Source organism: Podarcis vaucheri, assembly GCF_965113315.1.
Source record: "Podarcis vaucheri genome assembly, chromosome: 6".
In the NCBI taxonomy this organism is placed as follows: domain Eukaryota; kingdom Metazoa; phylum Chordata; class Lepidosauria; order Squamata; family Lacertidae; genus Podarcis; species Podarcis vaucheri.
In genome coordinates this window covers 99,742,360-99,759,599 of record NC_138764.1, presented here as the reverse complement: position 1 = coordinate 99,759,599, position 17,240 = coordinate 99,742,360, and the positions used below count along the sequence as shown (strand labels likewise).

Genomic DNA, 17,240 nt, shown 5'->3' with positions numbered 1-17,240 from the left:
GGCAGAATCTGTGGCTGCCAAGACCTCGTATTGTGCCCTGAAATGGTCTCAATAAATATCTCCTTAAAAATCCACGGTGCACGGAAATCTGGGAAATCCCCTTGAGCAGCTTTAAGGGGAAGAGAGGGAAAGAGCATTCCATTGCACAAAGAAAAATCATGATGCTAATGGAACCAGCAACCAAAAAAATTTTTAAAATTGTCCAGTAGCACCTTAAGGTAAAGGTAAAGGGACCCCTGACCATTAGGTCCAGTCGTGGCCGACTCTGGGGTTGCGGCGCTTATCTCGCTTTATTGGCCGAGGGAGCCGGTGTACAGCTTCCGAGTCATTTGGCCAGCATGACTAAGCCACTTCTAGCGAACCAGAGCAGTGCACGGAAACGCCGTTTACATTCCCGCCGGAGTGGTACCTATTTATCTACTTGCACTTTGACGTGCTTTCGAACTGCTAGGTTGGCAGGAGCAGGGACTGAGCAACGGGATCTCACTCCATTGTGGGGATTCGAACCGCTGACCTTCTGATCGGCAAGCCCTAGGCTCAGTGGTTTAACCCACAGCACCACCCACATCCCTTAGTAGCACCTTAGAGACCAACTAAGTTTGTTCTGGGTATGAGCTTTCATGTGCATGCACACTTCTTCAGATACACTGAAACAGAAGTCACCAGACCCTTATATATAGTGCAGTGTTTCCCAAACGTTTTTGGGCAACGGCACACCTGTTTACCGGAAAAAAATCTCGCGGCACACCACCATTAAAGCCCCGCCCCGTGACGTCAGCGCACAGCGTCACGCCGGGAGGGACGCACAAAAGTGAAAGTTTTTTCCCTCCCCCTTGCCGGGGTGGGAGGAGGCAGCAGAGCGAGGGACTCCGGGACGGCGGCAGCTGAGGCGGCCACCCCTCGACGCCGTCCCAAAAGCCGCCAAAAAGCCCTAAAAAAAGAGGAGCAGCACAAAAAACACACCACACACGGGGGGCGTGTTCTAATTTGCTTCTAACTCCGGGTTAGAGCGCAGCACGTGGAGGATGGGTGGGGAAAGAGAGAGGAGGCGCACTGATAGAACGGCAGGCACGGGGGCCGCCAGGGAGAGCCAGCGCGCGCCCCACCCCGGACGCTCGCGGCCACCGCCATCCCTCCCTCCCAGGGAAGGCGGGATTAGAGCAAGCGCCCGGGCAGCAAGAAGCGCGCGCGCGCCGGCCCTGCCCTGGATCCCTCAGAACCGCCAGTCTCTGGGAAAGTGGGCGTGGCTTCAGAACTCTCAGGCAGCAGCACCCGCCGCCCGGCAAGGCTTCCCATTGGGAGGCGCGAATGCTTTAGTGGGCGGGGATTGGTGCAAATATAGGCAGGGCGGGCTGAGAGGAGGAGCCGCCGCCGAGGAGCAGCGAGACCAGCAGCGTTTCCTCTCCCCCCTCCCCTCCCGTGTCAACAAGCGGGGCGCCTGCGCCGGGGGTTTGCGCGTCAGGCAGGCAGCCAGGCAGGCAGACGGCGAGAGCCCCGCGCTGGGCGGCCGCTGCTCGCCGCCGCCGCCCCGCGTCTCGCCGCCCGCCTCGCCCGCCTCCCTCCCACGGCACACTAGGCAACGTCTGGCGGCACACTAGTGTACCGCGGAACACCGGTTGGGAAACACTGATATAGTGGGAGGGTGGAGTCTTTCTCAGGAGGGTAGTAGGAGATGGGTGATTGGCTCAATGGGTATGGTAAACCTGTTGACGACTGTTAACGACTGCAATTAGCCCTACAGGAAATAGCAAGGGATGGCATGCAGATGACCAAAATTAGCTTTAGCATGTGTAATGAGACAAGGATCCAATATCTCTATTCAGACCAGGTCTCTCCATCGTTTTCAGTCCAGTGATAAGTTGTAATTCAGCAACTTCTCTTTCAAGTCTATTTCTGAAATTCTTTAGTAATAAGACAGCTGACTTTGAGATCTTGTACTGAATGTCCTGGGAGATTGAAGTGTTCTCCTACTGGTTTCTCTGTCTTGTGATTCCAGCAATGTTGAACACAACCCATTGTGCAAATGTGGCCTTATTTACAGTACGCCATGGGTGCTGTCACTAGGGGGTTTCTGGAAAAGGTAAGAAAAGTGGCTGCTACATCTGGCTGCTACATCTAGCCCAGCATTCTAGGCTGCATCAAGAGAAGTATAGTGTCCCGCTCAAGGGAAGTAGACTATTCTGACTTGGGCAGACCCCACCTGGAATACTGTGTCCTGTTCTGGCCTCCACAATTTAAGAAGGTTGAAAAGCTGGAACGTGTGCAGAGGGGGGCAACCAAGATGATCAAGGGTCTCTGATCAGAGATCTGTGGTTAGAGGACTGGAGTAAATATTTGAATTATTTGAAAAGCAATTGTAATAAACAGATTACGCTCGTAGGACTGCAAGAAGTTCTGTATGGAGGACTTTGTGAAATATTGCAAGGAAGACTTTGAAAATAATTATTAGTTAAGGACAATTAAAAGTAACAGAGAAATTAAGAAATGCAGAACAAGCGATAAAGGACGGACAATCTTCAGAGGTTGTTGACGGAAGTCTAAAATATTGTATAAGATAAGAAGTTATGTTAAATGATTGTTGGAACTTATATGTGTGTGTGTGTGTGTGTATGATCAAGGGTCTGGAAACCAAGCCTTATGAGGAATGGTTGAAGGAGCTGGGTGTGTTTAGCCTGGAAAAGGGGAGACAGAGGAGATGCGAGAGCCATCTTCAAATATCTCAAGGGCAGTCACATAGGGACCAAATAGTCCCTCTCAAAGTGCAAACAAGGGGCTCTTCAGAAAGATAATAGAATTCTATACTTGGAAGGGACCATGAGGGTCATCCAGTTCACCCCCTGCAATGCAGAAATCCTTTGCCCAACGTGGGGCTCAAACCCACAACCCTGAGATCAAGTGTCTCCTGCTCTACCAACTGAGATATCCCAGAGCTTCAGATGTTCCAGGTTTTGTGGAGTCTCTTGACTGTGGTCATGCAGTGATCACCAGGAACTCATCATTCTAAGCCTTTGCTTTAGGTGTGTCTCAATGTGCATGATGGGCAATAGGAGAGGCAGCGATCTCTCTCTTCAGGATGTTGATACTCCAAGTTTGGACAATCTCTTAATCCCCACAACATTATGGTTCTGTGAAATGCAAGGCAGAGTTCCAGTTTGGCTCCTGGATGTAGACCCGGCACACAAATAAATCAATTAAAAGTGCACCCAATTTCTGGACTTATAATCTATGCAAAGGATTTTTTAACGAGGTATTGATTATTCTACCCTGCCTATAAACGTCCAAAGTGCTGATAATGCCGGTTTGGGAGAATTAAGCTGGAGTTTTGCAAGCACCTTGTAAATGTCAGCTTCACCTTCTTTATTGCCTGCTCTGAATTGCATTCTCTGGGCCAAAAAATCCATGCTTGAATTTCTGCAGTGTGCAAGTAGCCGGCAGTCCAGTTGGTTTGAATATGACAGGAATCGTTTTCCTATTGACAGGACAGCTTTGGGGCGAGATGGTGACCCATGCCTGCAGGGAACACATGCCTTGGGACCTCCCCCCCCCCCAAAAAAAATGTTTTTATTGATTTTCACATTTATCACATAAAAAACTGAAAAAAGAAAAACATTACAAAACACACAACAACAAAAAAGCAAAGAAAAAAAATATTACTTCAAATTCCTAATTTCATTACATTAATAACTGACTTCCTCAAAGCCCCTCTGACTGAATTTCATCATATCCCCAGTTTAACAGCTCTCCAAATTCATATTTCTAATAATATTAACTTCTTTCATTTACTAACCTCTTCTCTTTTATTAACATTCAAATCCATAATAATTACTAACACATGTTCTTATTCTATGCCTTGGGACTTTCATGTCTCCCTCTGGTGTTTTTGTTGTGGAAAGTTTGCAGATAGAAAGGCCATAGCTCAGTGGCAGATCACCAGAGTTCATTCCCCTGCATCTCCAGGTAGGCCTGGGATTGACACCCTGCATAAAATCCTGGAGAGCTGCTGCCAGTCAGTGTAGGACATACTGAGCTTGATAGACCAATGATCCAACTCGGTTTGAGACAGCTTCCTATGTTTTTAATGTGCACTGCCTTCCATACAAACTTGAAGTTTCTCTTCTCCTTCTCCTTCTCCTCTTCCTCCTCCTCCTCCAGTTTACCGTATTTTTCGCTTTATAGGACGCACTTTTCCCCCTCCAAAAATGAAGGGGAAATGTCTGTGCATCCTATGGAGTGAATGCAGGCTCCTTGGCTTCAGCGATAGCAACGCAAAGCCTCCGAAGTGCAGAGGGAGAGCTCCCCCCCGCGCTCCGGAGACTTTGCGTTGCTTTTGCTGAAGCCACCTGAAGCTCCCGGAGTGCAGGGAACTCCCACTGCACTCTGGGGGCTTCAGGCAGCTATCTGCAAGCCTTTGGAGCGCAGCAGGAGTTCCCGCCGCGCTCCGAAGGCTTGCGGATGGCCGTCTGAAGCCTGGAGAGCAAGAGGAGTCGGTGCACACCGATCCCTCTTGCTCTCCTGGCTTCGCTTCGCTGGAGAGGCGCTGCACAGTTTTCTCTCTCTGCGCAGCGCCCCTTCAGCGAAGCGGGAGGAGAAATGGAAGGGGCTCCATTTCTCCTGCCGCTTCGCTGAAGGGGCGCTGAGCAGAGAGGGGGAGAATTTATTTCCCTGTTCTCCCCCTCCTATGGTCCGGTGCATCCTATAGAGTGAAAAATACGGCATATCTCACGCTTTCTCAGAAGATCCCAGGGTGGTGTACAACATTAAGAACAAATTACAGAACATCAGTGATAAAAACATAATAACATAGCATAATGACAGACAGCCTAATAGGCAGAGATGGCGGAATTCTTATTCTCAGGGACCACTTTTCCCCCCAGAGAATGGTCTGGGAGATGAAAGTGCATTTTCTCAAACCAGTCTGAAGAAGTGTGCGAAAGCTCACAAAAGCTCATACCAATAACAAACTAAGTTGGTCTCAAAGGTGCTACTGGAAGGAATTTTTTTTATTTTGTTTCTCAAACCAATGCATTCAGGAGCAAATAGGCAATGCTGCTTTGGGAACCTGGGGTGGTAATTGTAGGTGGGCTCCCACGAGGCAAGACACAGTGATAACAGTAAGAACCTTTATTGAACTAACAGAGCTGGACAACAGGGGCAAAGCAACTGCTTATATACATTTTCTGAAGGCCACTCCCACTCCCAACGTGATTGGCTGTCTAAACTTCCAAGCTGCCAATCATAACTCAGAGTTCAAGGGCCAATGGCAGAGGCCCAAATCCAGAAACGTTCTGTGATTGGACATCATGTATCGGTTCAGAACACAGGGGCTCAAAATCCTCAAACTCATCCAAGCACAGACCACATAACAGTAATAAACACACTTTTGTCTTTGAGCACTAACCTTGTAGTGATTTGTGTTGGTGTAAATTATACTGTGTTAAATTAAATTACTGTGGGTTTTTTTAAAAATAAAAAATATGCTTTTTATTAAGTTTTCATTTTAAATACACCAACACCAACAAACAAATATATCAAGTCTTTTTACATCTATCTTACTTTATGCTCCATAGAGCTGTTGACTTCCCTCCTTCCCTTCCGCAGGTTTTCTTATTCCACTCCTTAATTCACAGATCCATTAATAAAAGACTAAAGCATGACATAATAATTATCTCAGTCCTGCTAACGTCTTCAGATTTCTACAGTTCTCACTTATATAGGCCATAGATTTACTCCGTTCTTTTTGGTACTTTGTTTCCTCCTGACTGCGAATCCTATGTGTCAGTTTTGCTAATTCCGTGTACTCGACCAACTAAAAAATTGCTGTGTTGAATTATATTGGGTTAAATTATACTGTGCTTGGAGCATGCCTGGATGTTCTGAGAGAAGGGTGCCAGGGGCACTGGGTTACCATAGCAACACCAGAGAAGTCAAGGGCAAGACTTGCTGAGCCATTGACCCTCCCATTCAGGAAACATGGGGGATATGAGAGTGGCGTAATGGTTGCAGTGTTGGACTAGGACCCGGGAGAGCAGGGTTTGAATCCCCGCTCAGCCATGAAGCTCCCTGGGTGATCTTGGGCCAGTCGCCATCTCTTAGCCTAACCTCCCTCACAGGGCTGTTGTGAAGGCGAAGTGGGAGGGCCATGTCCTTGAGCTCTTTCGAAGATGAAGGTGCTATATTAATGTAATAAATAAATAAGCCTATATATAGAGGCGGGTATAATAGCCTCTTCTAAGGCATTGCTTTCGTTAGATCATAGAATCATAGAATTGTAGAGTTGGAAGGGACCCCGAGGGGTCATCTAGCCCAACCCCTGCAGTGCAGGAATGCGCAGCTGTACTGTATGGGGATCGAACCTGCAACCGTGGCTTTTTTATTTTCTTTTTGCAATCTAGCAACAAGGCCTCCACAACTCGGCATAGCATTGCATACAAATATAGGCCCATCTATATGTAACTTGTACGTTAGCTATAAAATACGTTGACATTAAATTGTTCCTGGTGCTGCCTTGCGAAAAAGAAAGAAGAAGACCTGCGGAAACAGTAGTCTGGCCCATCTGCAGAGCCATATCCTGAAAAGAAGAAACGAGTGCTTATATATTCCAATGTACAAAAGCTGTTCTGCCTGGTCACCTTGGGGATATATTTACTTGCCATAGGCGAGCGGCGTTTTATAAGCTTGCTCCAGTGTAGCCTCAGGTTACAAACGCTTCAGGTTACAAACTCCGCTAACCTGGAAGAGTTACCTCGAGTTGAGAACTTTGCCCCAGGATGAGAACGGAAATCGTGTGCCAGCGGCGCAGTGGCAGCAAGAGGCCCCATTAGCGAAAGCACGCCTCTGGTTAAGAACAGTTTCAGGTTAAGAACGTACCTCCGGAACGAATTAATTTCATAACTGGAGGTACCACTGTAATGCAGAAAGGTGGTAGCGACTTCAGTGTAAAACTCCCTTGCCCCCAAATAAATGCTGCCAAATGCCATCGGCTTAAAGATCTTACCCTGCTCTGTGGTTGGCTAGGAAATGCATTGCTAATCTTTGAGAGCTTCTGCCTCTTTGGAGAATGAGAAATACAAATGGAACCGGCTCTTTTAATTATACTGCTTTCTATAGATGTTATAGTATATCTGATCTATTTATTGTCTATTAATATAAACCAGAGGGCTGCATAGTGAAATATGTGCCTTGTTTAGATACACTGCCTGGTGCATTACTTTTCTTAATTCCATCCTTTATGCCCTTTGCTGGTATACTCTGTTTCCTGGGCTGTTCGTTATCGTCTCTCCTTCTTTTTGCTCTGCTGTCAATTAAAGTAGCTTAAGCCAGGCTTCCTGCTTTGGTTCTAAATACTTTTCCTTTCTCCATCTGAAATTATATTTCCCCTCGTTGATATGATTGGAGGCGTATGATTTGATTTGGGAACCCCATTTTGTGCCAGTTCTCATGGACAGGTTCAGGTGACAGTGCAAATTCTGGATTTTGCCGAGTTGATAGGATGTCCCCTTGTGATAAGGCAAAGAAAGGTAAAGGAACCCCTGGATGGTTAAGTCCAGCCAATGGTGACTATTGGGCTGCGGCGCTCATCTTGCTTTCAGGCCGAGGGAGCTGGGGTTTGTCCACAGACAGCATTCCGGGTCATGTGGCTAGCATGACTAAACTGCTTCTGGCACAACGGAACACCATGAAAGAAACCAGAGCGCTCGAAAACATCGTTTACCTTCCAGCCGCTGCGTTACCTATTTATCTACTTGCATTAGTGTGCTTTCGAACTGCTAGGTGGGCAGGAGCTGGGACAGAGCAACGGGAGCTCACCCCGTCATGGGGATTCGAACCGCCAACCTTCCAATCGGCAAGCCCTGAATTAGTTCTATGGCAGATGCTATGTTGCTTGGATGAACGACTTCTTGAGAATCCTTTTTAAGCTGTTCTGAACTGCTTAGAGGACAGGAGTATTGCAATTATTTAAAATGCTGTCGAGTCTTGTAGCCTTTCGTTCATTTCCTTTTCCCTCCCCTTTCCCATCTTCTGTGTGTTCTTTCCCCCTTGCTTTCTGCTCCGGTTTTTTTCTTCGGCTGCTGAATGCATTTCTCAATCCCAAATAATTGCTTGCATGGATATCTAGGTCAGGAAGGGCTGGGTGACCCAAATTTATGTCTCCTCCTTGCATGAGTGCCTGGGTGCTGCTGCTCCTCTTTCCAGAGACACCTCTGTCTAATCCACTCCCATCCTCCAAACCTGGCACACAAGGGAGTTGGATTGCACAGTTAATGGTCCTTTAATTCATTTGCAGTGATCCCAGATCTTGGCACCTGTCTGTCTTGAGAGACAATGGAGTGTGCCGGGGGGGGGGAGGAGTCAAACGGAGGGCTAGGTGCAAGTCAAACCGGTGTTAGTAGCACCAAAGTGACCTCCTTGGGGTGCAAGCCTTGACAGTGTATCTAAAGTATGGTTACCAGATTTTTTTCAAGGAATACTTTTTTAAAAAAAATTTCATGCCTTATTATTTTAGGAAAGGGTTGTCCAGAGTTTTTGACCTTTTTTGGGGGGGAACCCCAAAGTTGTCAGACGTGCACCTTGACACAAGGCAGGTGGAGAAGCCCATCTACAAATACACAAACGCCCCCCCCCAAGAGGTTGTGGGGGGGGCAGAGATTGAGTAAAGGTGCTCGCTGGTCTTGGGAAAACACTCATTAACACACAAACACAAGGCTCCGTCTCTCTCTCTCTGTCTTGCAACACAGCAAAGCTCTTTTCTAGGCTTCTCCTCTTCTTCAGCGCCTTGCTCGCCCCCACCAACTTGGGTGTGCAGAGACCGTAGCAGAAGAGTGCTGGCGGTTCTTCACAATTTCGGGGCGAGTGTTGATGGAGGAGGTGAGCCAGAAAGAAGCTCTCTGGCTCATGCCTCGGTTTAAATAGCCACCCCCCCAGCCAGCGGGTTGGCTGGCTGAAACTTTGACGTGGCCGGGACCTCTGGTGCTGTTCGCTGCCATGGCACCAACCATGTTGCTTCACCGGAAGTCCCCAGGCATAAATCAGGGGACATTAATTAAAATCTGGGGACAGATTTTGTCCGGGGACAGATTGGTGAATCCGGGGACTGTCCCCGGGAACTGGGGACGTCTGGTAACCCTAGTTTAAAGGTCCTGGGCTGCCCAGATGACAAGACCCCCTCTCAGCCTTGCTGATGTGGTGCAAAGGAAAGCAGAGCAATGCATTTGTCACCAGCTTGGCTGCAGGAGTTGCTGGAAGGAGGCGTACAAGGCACCATTCAACCATCTTAGGGACTCCATTCTGGATTTCTGCAGGCTTTAGTCCTTAGCCTTTTCTTCTCCCGAAGATATTTCACAAGGCAGAGGAGGTTTAGGAGCAGTTTTCCTTCTCCCAGATGGGCTCCCTTCCCAGGTTGTTGAGCCCCATCTGCCCCTCACTTCCCTCTACAGCATGGGCAGAAACTGTCTCCTTGACTATTTCATTGACCTTCTTGACCTTCCATTTCACATCATTGTCAACTTTACTGCCCTGGCTCTTTAGTGCCTATCAACTTCCTTTCCTCCCACCTCATGGCTTTCAAAATTAACCTTTATGTCATTGCAGTTTGTACGCTTTCCAATTCTAATTACACACATTACAAAATGGCTCAAAATTTAAATACAGTGGTACCTCGGGTTAAGAACTTAATTCGTTCCAGAGGTCCATACTTAACCTGAAACTGTCCTTAACCTGAAGAAGAAGAAGAGTTTGGATTTGATATCCCGCTTTATCACTACCCGAAGGAGTCTCAAAGTGGCTAACATTCTCCTTTCCCTTCCTCCCCCACAACAAACACTCTGTGAGGTGAGTGGGGCTGAGAGACTTCAGAGAAGTGTGACTGGCCCTAGGTCACCCAGCAGCTGCATGTGGAGGAGCGGGGAAGCGAACCCAGTTCACCAGATTACGAGTCCACTGCTCTTAACCACTACACCACACTGGCTCTCCTTTAGCTAATGGGGCCTCCTGCTGCCGCTGTGCCGCCGCTGCACGATTTCTGTTCTCATCCTGAAACAAAGTTCTTAACCCGAGGTACTATTTCTGGGTTAGCGGAGTCTGTAACCTGAAGCGTCTGTAATCTGAGGTACCACTGTAAATATAGAAAGGTAGAAAATGTCTCATCACAAGTCTTTAGACAACCCTGCTAGTGATGTTAATTGCTTACAAAAATCTTTCAAATATTGCATAAATTTACTCCAGTCCTTTTGGAATCAGGGGCGTCTTACCCATAGAGGCTAGTGGTGTGGGGCGCCAGGGCCCCAAGTTTGGAGGGCGCCATTGAAGAGGCGGAGGCTGGACGCGGCGCCTCCTGGCATTGGCTCGCTGCCCTCGTCCACATCTGCCATGCCACACCAAAGCACAACCCAGAGCTTCCGTCTGCCATGGCCACCGTGGCACAAAATAGCCAGCTGAGCCAGGAGGTGCTGCGTCCAGTCTCCGCCTCTTCCTCGCCGCCTCCAGCCCCACCGGCAGCGGCGCCCTCCCTAAAAAACTCTGGGAAATGGGGGGGGGGGAGCGCACTGAAGGGAGCTTTGCACCACGGCGCCGGATATGCTTAAGACGGCCCTCTTTGGAATACTCGATCATGCTGGTTTCTTGGTCTTGTCACTCAATGTGTTGGCCTGGGGCTCTGGCTCGGACTCGGAACCAGAGGAGTCTCAGTTTGCACCAGATCCTCTGCCTAAGGTGGCATCTGAACCAAGTCTGGGGCCTGATCCTGAAGAGTTCCAGTCTGCACAGGTTCCCCTGTAACAAACACCAGCTGGGCCGAGTCAGGGGCCTGAGCCTGCCCTGGCTCCAGATGCGGGGATTACCTCGTCGCCATCAATGGGCCATCACTTACAGCTGCTCCACTACCAGTTGGGTCAGGGGAGGCTGAGGCGGCCTCTGGGTCTAGTAACCCACCAACGTCTCCTGAGCTGCAGAGACTCAGGTCTGAGAGAAGGAGAGACCTGAGAACTCGCAGGAGGAGTGTTCGCCTTTGGGCGAAACAGGGAGGTGAGTCGCCAGGGGATCAGGACCGGCCATTACCCTGACAAAGATAAAAGGCTGTCGGACCCTGCCCCAGGTTGTGGGAGCAACATTGCTGTATGTCAGATCCTGCACCTGTCCTTGCCTGGCTTCCTGCCTTGTGTCCTGCCTTGGCCCTGTTGGACTGACTCCTAGCAGAACCTTTGGGTTCTGGTCCGGTCCTCAACCGTGTTTCACAGGTTACCCCTGGGCCCAGCACACTCAATCTGCAGGAGCCTATCTTCGCATGCAGGGGAAGTCTCCAACTCACTGAGCCATCGGCTACCCTCACCTGATTTATCTGGCCAGTTGAAGCCGTTTCCTGGGGTGTGTTTGCTGTCGCATGCTTCTAGGAGCCACTGGCGAGAGTTGAGCGCAGGGTGAGGACCAAAGGTGGACAAACAACCCCGGGAGGTGCATGATGTGTCCCCTGCCAGAGGTACTACCCCATCCCTAACGCCCCATGTGCCCCAGAATGTAAGAAACCTGACATTCTATCCAGAATGTTGGAAAAAAGAAGAAAACACGACAGGAGGTGTGCCTTTGCTTTTAAAAAGAACATTCAGTGGCCGTCTTCTGTCTGCACACTTCCAGGAGGCTTGCAAACTTTTCAAGTCCTATCAGAGTTAAAATAATGTTCTCTGTGTTTGCACTGATGGCTACCTGTTGCCCTGTTGATGGCCTTTTCTGTAGGGAAAGGCAGCTGTCATCATCCTTCATCCAATTCTCCCCCCTTTTCATAGAAAGAAACCTAACCATTTTCTCGTAGAAAATGTCATGACACCAGCCAGATATACAGAGCCTTATAAATATTCAAAATTGAAATTGCGGCAGCGCATGGTTGAAGCCAGAGGGATGAATTATTTAATGCTTGTTACAAAATGTGAGGTTTTTCCATTTGTTACTAAGCAGGCTTGCTTTCTCAGGGCTGTGCTTCCATCTTTAGTAAATTAATTTAGGCCAGCTTGCTTGTTTGACCTGCTGTCCTTCCTGTCTGTTGATTTTTTCGACCTGCTTGTCAGGTCAGTTTCAGCAAACTCTGGATGGATTTTGTCTCAGCACAGCAGGCGAATTGTTTGAGATCTCCATGTGTCAGAAGATGGTATTAGACTTTCTTTCAAAGTATTTATGCTCTACTGTTCACCCAGAAAAACATCCAGAATGGTTTATAAATAAACAGAAATAGGGAAGTCCCTGCCTTCAGGCTTAGAATATGAAAAGACATAGCACAAGAGGAAGAACTGATGGGGAGGGAAGAGGAAAACAAGGGAATTCAGACACAAAATTCTTGCCGCAAGATTCTTATAATAACCCACATGTATGGAAATGGGCTTCTCACAGTTCAAAAAATGGGCTGAGGAAAAAAAAAGGAGAGCTGTGGTCAGGGCTGTCTTAAGCATATCCGACGCAGTGGTGCAAAGCACCCTTCTGGCACCCCCGCTTTCCCAGAGTTGTCGACCTTAGGGCTAGAGGAGGTGGGCAGCAGCAGCTGGAGGGCGGCTCCATCGGCAGGGAAGAGGCGGAGGCTGGACGTGGTGCCTCCCGGCTCAGCTGGCCGCTACGTGCCACGGTGTCCATGGCAGGCAGCAAACCGAGCGAGAGGGCCTGCAGCAAGTGAGTGAGGGCACGTGCGCTGCTCCCACAGAACATTGGCTCAGTTTTTTCCCTTTTAGCCTTCTGGCGCCCCGCAGAATTTGGCGCCTGCAGGCTAAAAGGGAAAAAAAACCAAACCGATGCTCTGTGGGAGCAGCACACGCACTCTCATTCACTCAGCGCGTTCATTCGGTGTTCCCCGGACTCTTGCCTGGCGCCCCGCGCCACTAACCTCTATGGGTAAGATGGGCCTGGCCGTAGTGACCCAACTTTCCTTGAAAGTGACAGTAATACAGCTGAAAGTTGACTTTGATTTCCATCTTCATTGTGTCAGATTCATGAGTAGTTTTTTAAATGCTGTTCTGAACTAAGCTGATGACACACACCCAGGGAATATTCTGCAGGCTGTTGCACTGGTTTCCATAACTGAGCTGAGTAGGCCTACTCTTCTGAGTATTCTTGGAGTTGAAAAAGGGGGACTAAAGGCAAACTTCATCCTGGGCCAAAGTTGCCACATTTCTTTCCCGAACGGGCTCCTGCACCTCCAAAGCCTTCTCAATTAACCAGCATTTAAAATGCTTAGCGCCCAACTTTACTATTTGGGGAGGCTCCACTGCAGTGAACTGGGCAAAAGAAAACACGCATATAGGCTTTTGACCTGAAGCAACACCACTGCTTGATCCTCACCCTGGGTGGACAGCGTTAGACAATGGTTAGACAACACTGGTTAAAAGCAGGACGGGAAGCAATGTCAGCTGCAACATTAATACCATTTCTTTTTCTCTCTCTCCTCCCCCCGCCCAATCCTATTCAGTTTTCTACTCGTTTTCTCCTGCTTGGTGCTCTCCGTCTTTTCAACCATCGAGGAGTATGAGGACAGTTCTGAAGGTGCCCTTTACATTTTGGTGAGTAAACGTAAAGCACAGAACTCAGGGCTGAAGTTGCGTGGCGAGTTCCCGCCCCCCCCCCCCAGTGGAAATAAAGACACATGACACAGTTATTAAGGTTAATGGGCTAAATAAGACCACAACTTTATTGGTTACAGGTGATGAGCGGTACTGGCTTAGGCATTGGTCCTAACTGACTATATCCAGCTTCAGCCTGTCTGCTTGAAGTCCGGGAAGGGTTAACCACCAGTAGGGGGAGTCCTGATGATGCACATCAACTAGGAACTCCCCAGGGTCACCGCTCGGGGGAGTGCCTTAGGCCCTCACCTCCATAGGCTTCGGACAGGGCCACCCCCCCCCCCGGAATCATTTATCGGACTACCCTTCAATATGTGGGGCAGGTCATGGCGCTTCCTCCCCCCTTCCATGTACATAACAATACCAATACCAATTCCTAACCGCCAATACCAAGAAAGTTGTGATGGTTTGCTATGAGGCAGGTGAAAAACCAAGTGGCTGGTGCCAATTTGCCAAGTGGAAAAAATTCCTACCAGGCCCCTCAATGGCGACCAACCGAGGTCCATAGAAAGGTCAAGGACGAAAACCGGGAGGGTGGGAAACTGGAGCAGTGGCGTAGCGTGGGGGGTGCCAGGGGTGCCGGCCGCACCGGGCGCAACATTTGGGGGGCGCGCGTTTGGCCGGCCTTCCTCGAGGAAGCAGGAACCCCACTGTCCTCGGACCTCCTCCGAAGGCTGGCGGCGGGGCGGAGAGACCTCCTCCCGCCGCCAGGCTTCGGAAGGATGCTCCGAAGCCTGGCGGTGGGGCGGAGAGACCTTCTCCCCGCACCAGCCTTCGGAAGGCTGTCCTGAAGACTTGTGGTGGGAGCAGTGGCATAGCGTGGGGGGTGCAGGGGGGCCTGCTGCACCTGGCGCAACATCTGGGGGGGGCGCGGAAGAGACTCGAGTGCTAAAATCCACGGGTTAGGGGGTGCAAATTACTTGCCTTGCCCCGGGTTAGGGGGCGCAAATTACTTGCCTTGCCCCGGGTGCTGAGAACCCACGCTACGCCACTGAACTGGAGTAGCTGCAGGCGTCAAAAGAGGGAGATCCCCGGCTGCGCCAGCGATAAATAGGGCAGACCACGCCCCCTGAGCCAGCCGATTGGCTTTCCAGGGGGTGACGCGGATGGGGATTCCCTCAATAGTGCAGAAGCTGAGAACGTGAAGCTCGCAACCCAACCTCCTTTTGGAGGGCAAAAGTGGCTTTCTGAAATGGTCATTGCTTGGGTTGGACGAGTTCAGCTTGACAAAGTTCACTGAATCAGTTCGGATATCCCTGAACCCACACCCTGAAGAAGTTCCCATAGTTGCCGGGTGAACCAAACATGAATCAAGTTTATTTTGGGGAAGAATTGGCAGGATTTCTAGTCCATCTCCAAGCGCATTATTTTACATGTGTTTCTGACTTTTTAGACAAGTGTTTCTTGGACAAACTTCTATTTTTTTTGGGGGGGAGTGTCCCCTTGGTTCCACAAACTCACCCCCCAGTGCCCCCTACCCTATAAAAAACATTATTCAGAATGGTGGTGTGCAGGACTCACTAAGGAAGAAAATACCACAATGAAATTCAAAACAGTAACAATTAATTGCACGTTTATTAAAAATCCACTGAAAACTATTGAGTTCAGTTAATTCCATAAGATGGATGAACTTGATCCAGTGTTACCAGCATTTCAAAGCCCGATAGTGATTGACAACTGCAGTGTTCCTTGCCTCTTAGCACTACTCATTGTGGAAAGCACTGCGCTTGGTCTTTAAACTGAAAGACTCTTGGTCTTTTAAGCTTAAAGATCATACGGAACTGTTGGGGAAAGCAAATCAACTATTTGAAGCTGAATTTTATATTTGCTATATCCTTTAAGAAGTGAGTTTAGCCTCAATTACTGCTTTGGGTATCTAGAAATCCCAGAAATGGACATTGCAGCTGCAGTCACAAATGTCTGAATTTGCATATGTTGGCTTCTCATAGTTTCTAAATTTCCCACTTTCATCGCTGTGTGGTGATTGGGTAGGGACAACTGCAGAATTCATAGAATCAAAGCAGTGCTCTCTTCCTCCACGACGTGTGCTCATATGATCTGACACAAAGCTGACTAGTTTTGCATCTTTTTAACAGCTTGACTTTCCTCTGCACTGCTTCCTAGGCTGCTGGTGGCAGGTTGAGTGATAGCTAGGAGGATTCTTGCTGACGCAGACACTTTGCAGGCTTCCCAGAATGCTTTGCGGCTCCTGATGCTTCCTGCTAATAACATTAAGATCTTCATCAGAAGAACTGCAATGCGCGGCAGAGAGGAAATATGGGGAGGAAAGCTCAGTATTTCTGACAATCTCACCTCTGTGGCCACGGGAGAAAGGGAATGACAAGATTTCCATGAAAGCAATAGCCAGCTTTGGTAATGGGACCTCCTATCAGATACTGGAGAATTACACCCATTCACCAACAAAGAGATAGCAAATTATCATGGGGTGAGCTCCTGGGTTCTTGGGGATCTAGGAAAGGATACTGGCTCCCTGACCGTGTCCCCTAATGACACCTCGTAAAGGTAATCCACTAAAAAAAATTGCTACCTGTAGATTTATTTCTTTTTTTAAGTGAAGGAATTGCATTTGTAAAGGTAAAGGGACCCCTGACCATTAGGTCCAGTCATGACAGACTCTCGGGTTGCGGCGCTCATCTCACTTTATTGGCCGAGGGAGCCGGCGTACAGCTTCCGGGTCATGTGGCCAGCATGACTAAGCCACTTCTGGCGAACCAGAGCAGCGCAAGGAAACGCCATTTACCTTCCCGCCAGAGCGGTACCTATTTATCTACTTGCACTTTGATGTGCTTTCGAACTGCTAGGTTGGCAGGAGCAGGGACCAAGCAACGGGAGCTCACTCCGTTGCGGGGATTCGAACTGCCGACCTTCTGATCGGCAAGTCCTAGGCTCTGTGGTTTAACCCACAGCGCCACCCGTGTCCTGAATTGCATTTGATTATGGATAAATAAATAACGCTAACATATATTCTCCAAATGGGGTTTTTAAGACATGGAGGTAGAAAACACCCTGGCTGTGGATTAGTCCAAAAAATATCTATTTCTTTCTGGAATTGACCTCTAGGGGAAGAAAAGTGCACAAGCGAAACTGAGGGTTCTTCCAGATGAAAGCTTATTGTGGGCTTGTTGCTTCTAATGCATGCATGTTTTCCCTCCAGTGCCATGCAATGATGTTGGCATCGTATTCCCATCCCATTTGAGACAGATTTTCTGGGGGAAATACAGTAAGCAAAAAAAAACCCCCACCAGCAATAAACAACAGTAGCAACCATAAATAACAACAACAAAAACCTGTTGCTTGCAACCCATTTGCAATATCTTTGCGATGCATTTGCAAATGAAGTCCCTTTCTGGGAACACCCTGATCCTAAAGGATTTCCTTTCTTGTGTTGCCGTGCTGGATTTATCGTCCTTTTTTTGCTGCAGGAAATAGTCACCATTGTGGTCTTCGGTGTGGAGTATTTTGTAAGGATCTGGGCTGCCGGCTGCTGCTGCCGATACCGTGGCTGGAGAGGAAGGTTGAAGTTTGCCCGAAAACCCTTCTGTGTCATCGGTAAGAAGGGCTTTTTGGCTGAGTTGGCAGCTTCTGGTTGCAAATTGTTATGTACTGAAGTTCTCACCCTGGGCCAGCAGG

At 48.8% G+C, this 17,240-nt stretch overlaps 1 protein-coding gene across 10 annotated transcripts in view; it reads left to right on the top strand.

Moving 5' to 3' along the window:
- Nucleotides 1-17,240, top strand: part of KCNQ2 (potassium voltage-gated channel subfamily Q member 2) — a 149,982-nt gene that overhangs the window by 43,014 nt on the left and 89,728 nt on the right. For all 10 annotated transcript variants that reach the window (XM_082225917.1, XM_082225913.1, XM_082225915.1 and 7 more), the window contains exons 2-3: nucleotides 13,439-13,529; nucleotides 17,033-17,159. In XM_082225917.1, the coding sequence (XP_082082043.1) occupies nucleotides 13,439-13,529; nucleotides 17,033-17,159 (218 nt within the window). The remainder of the gene's footprint in view (nucleotides 1-13,438; nucleotides 13,530-17,032; nucleotides 17,160-17,240) is intronic.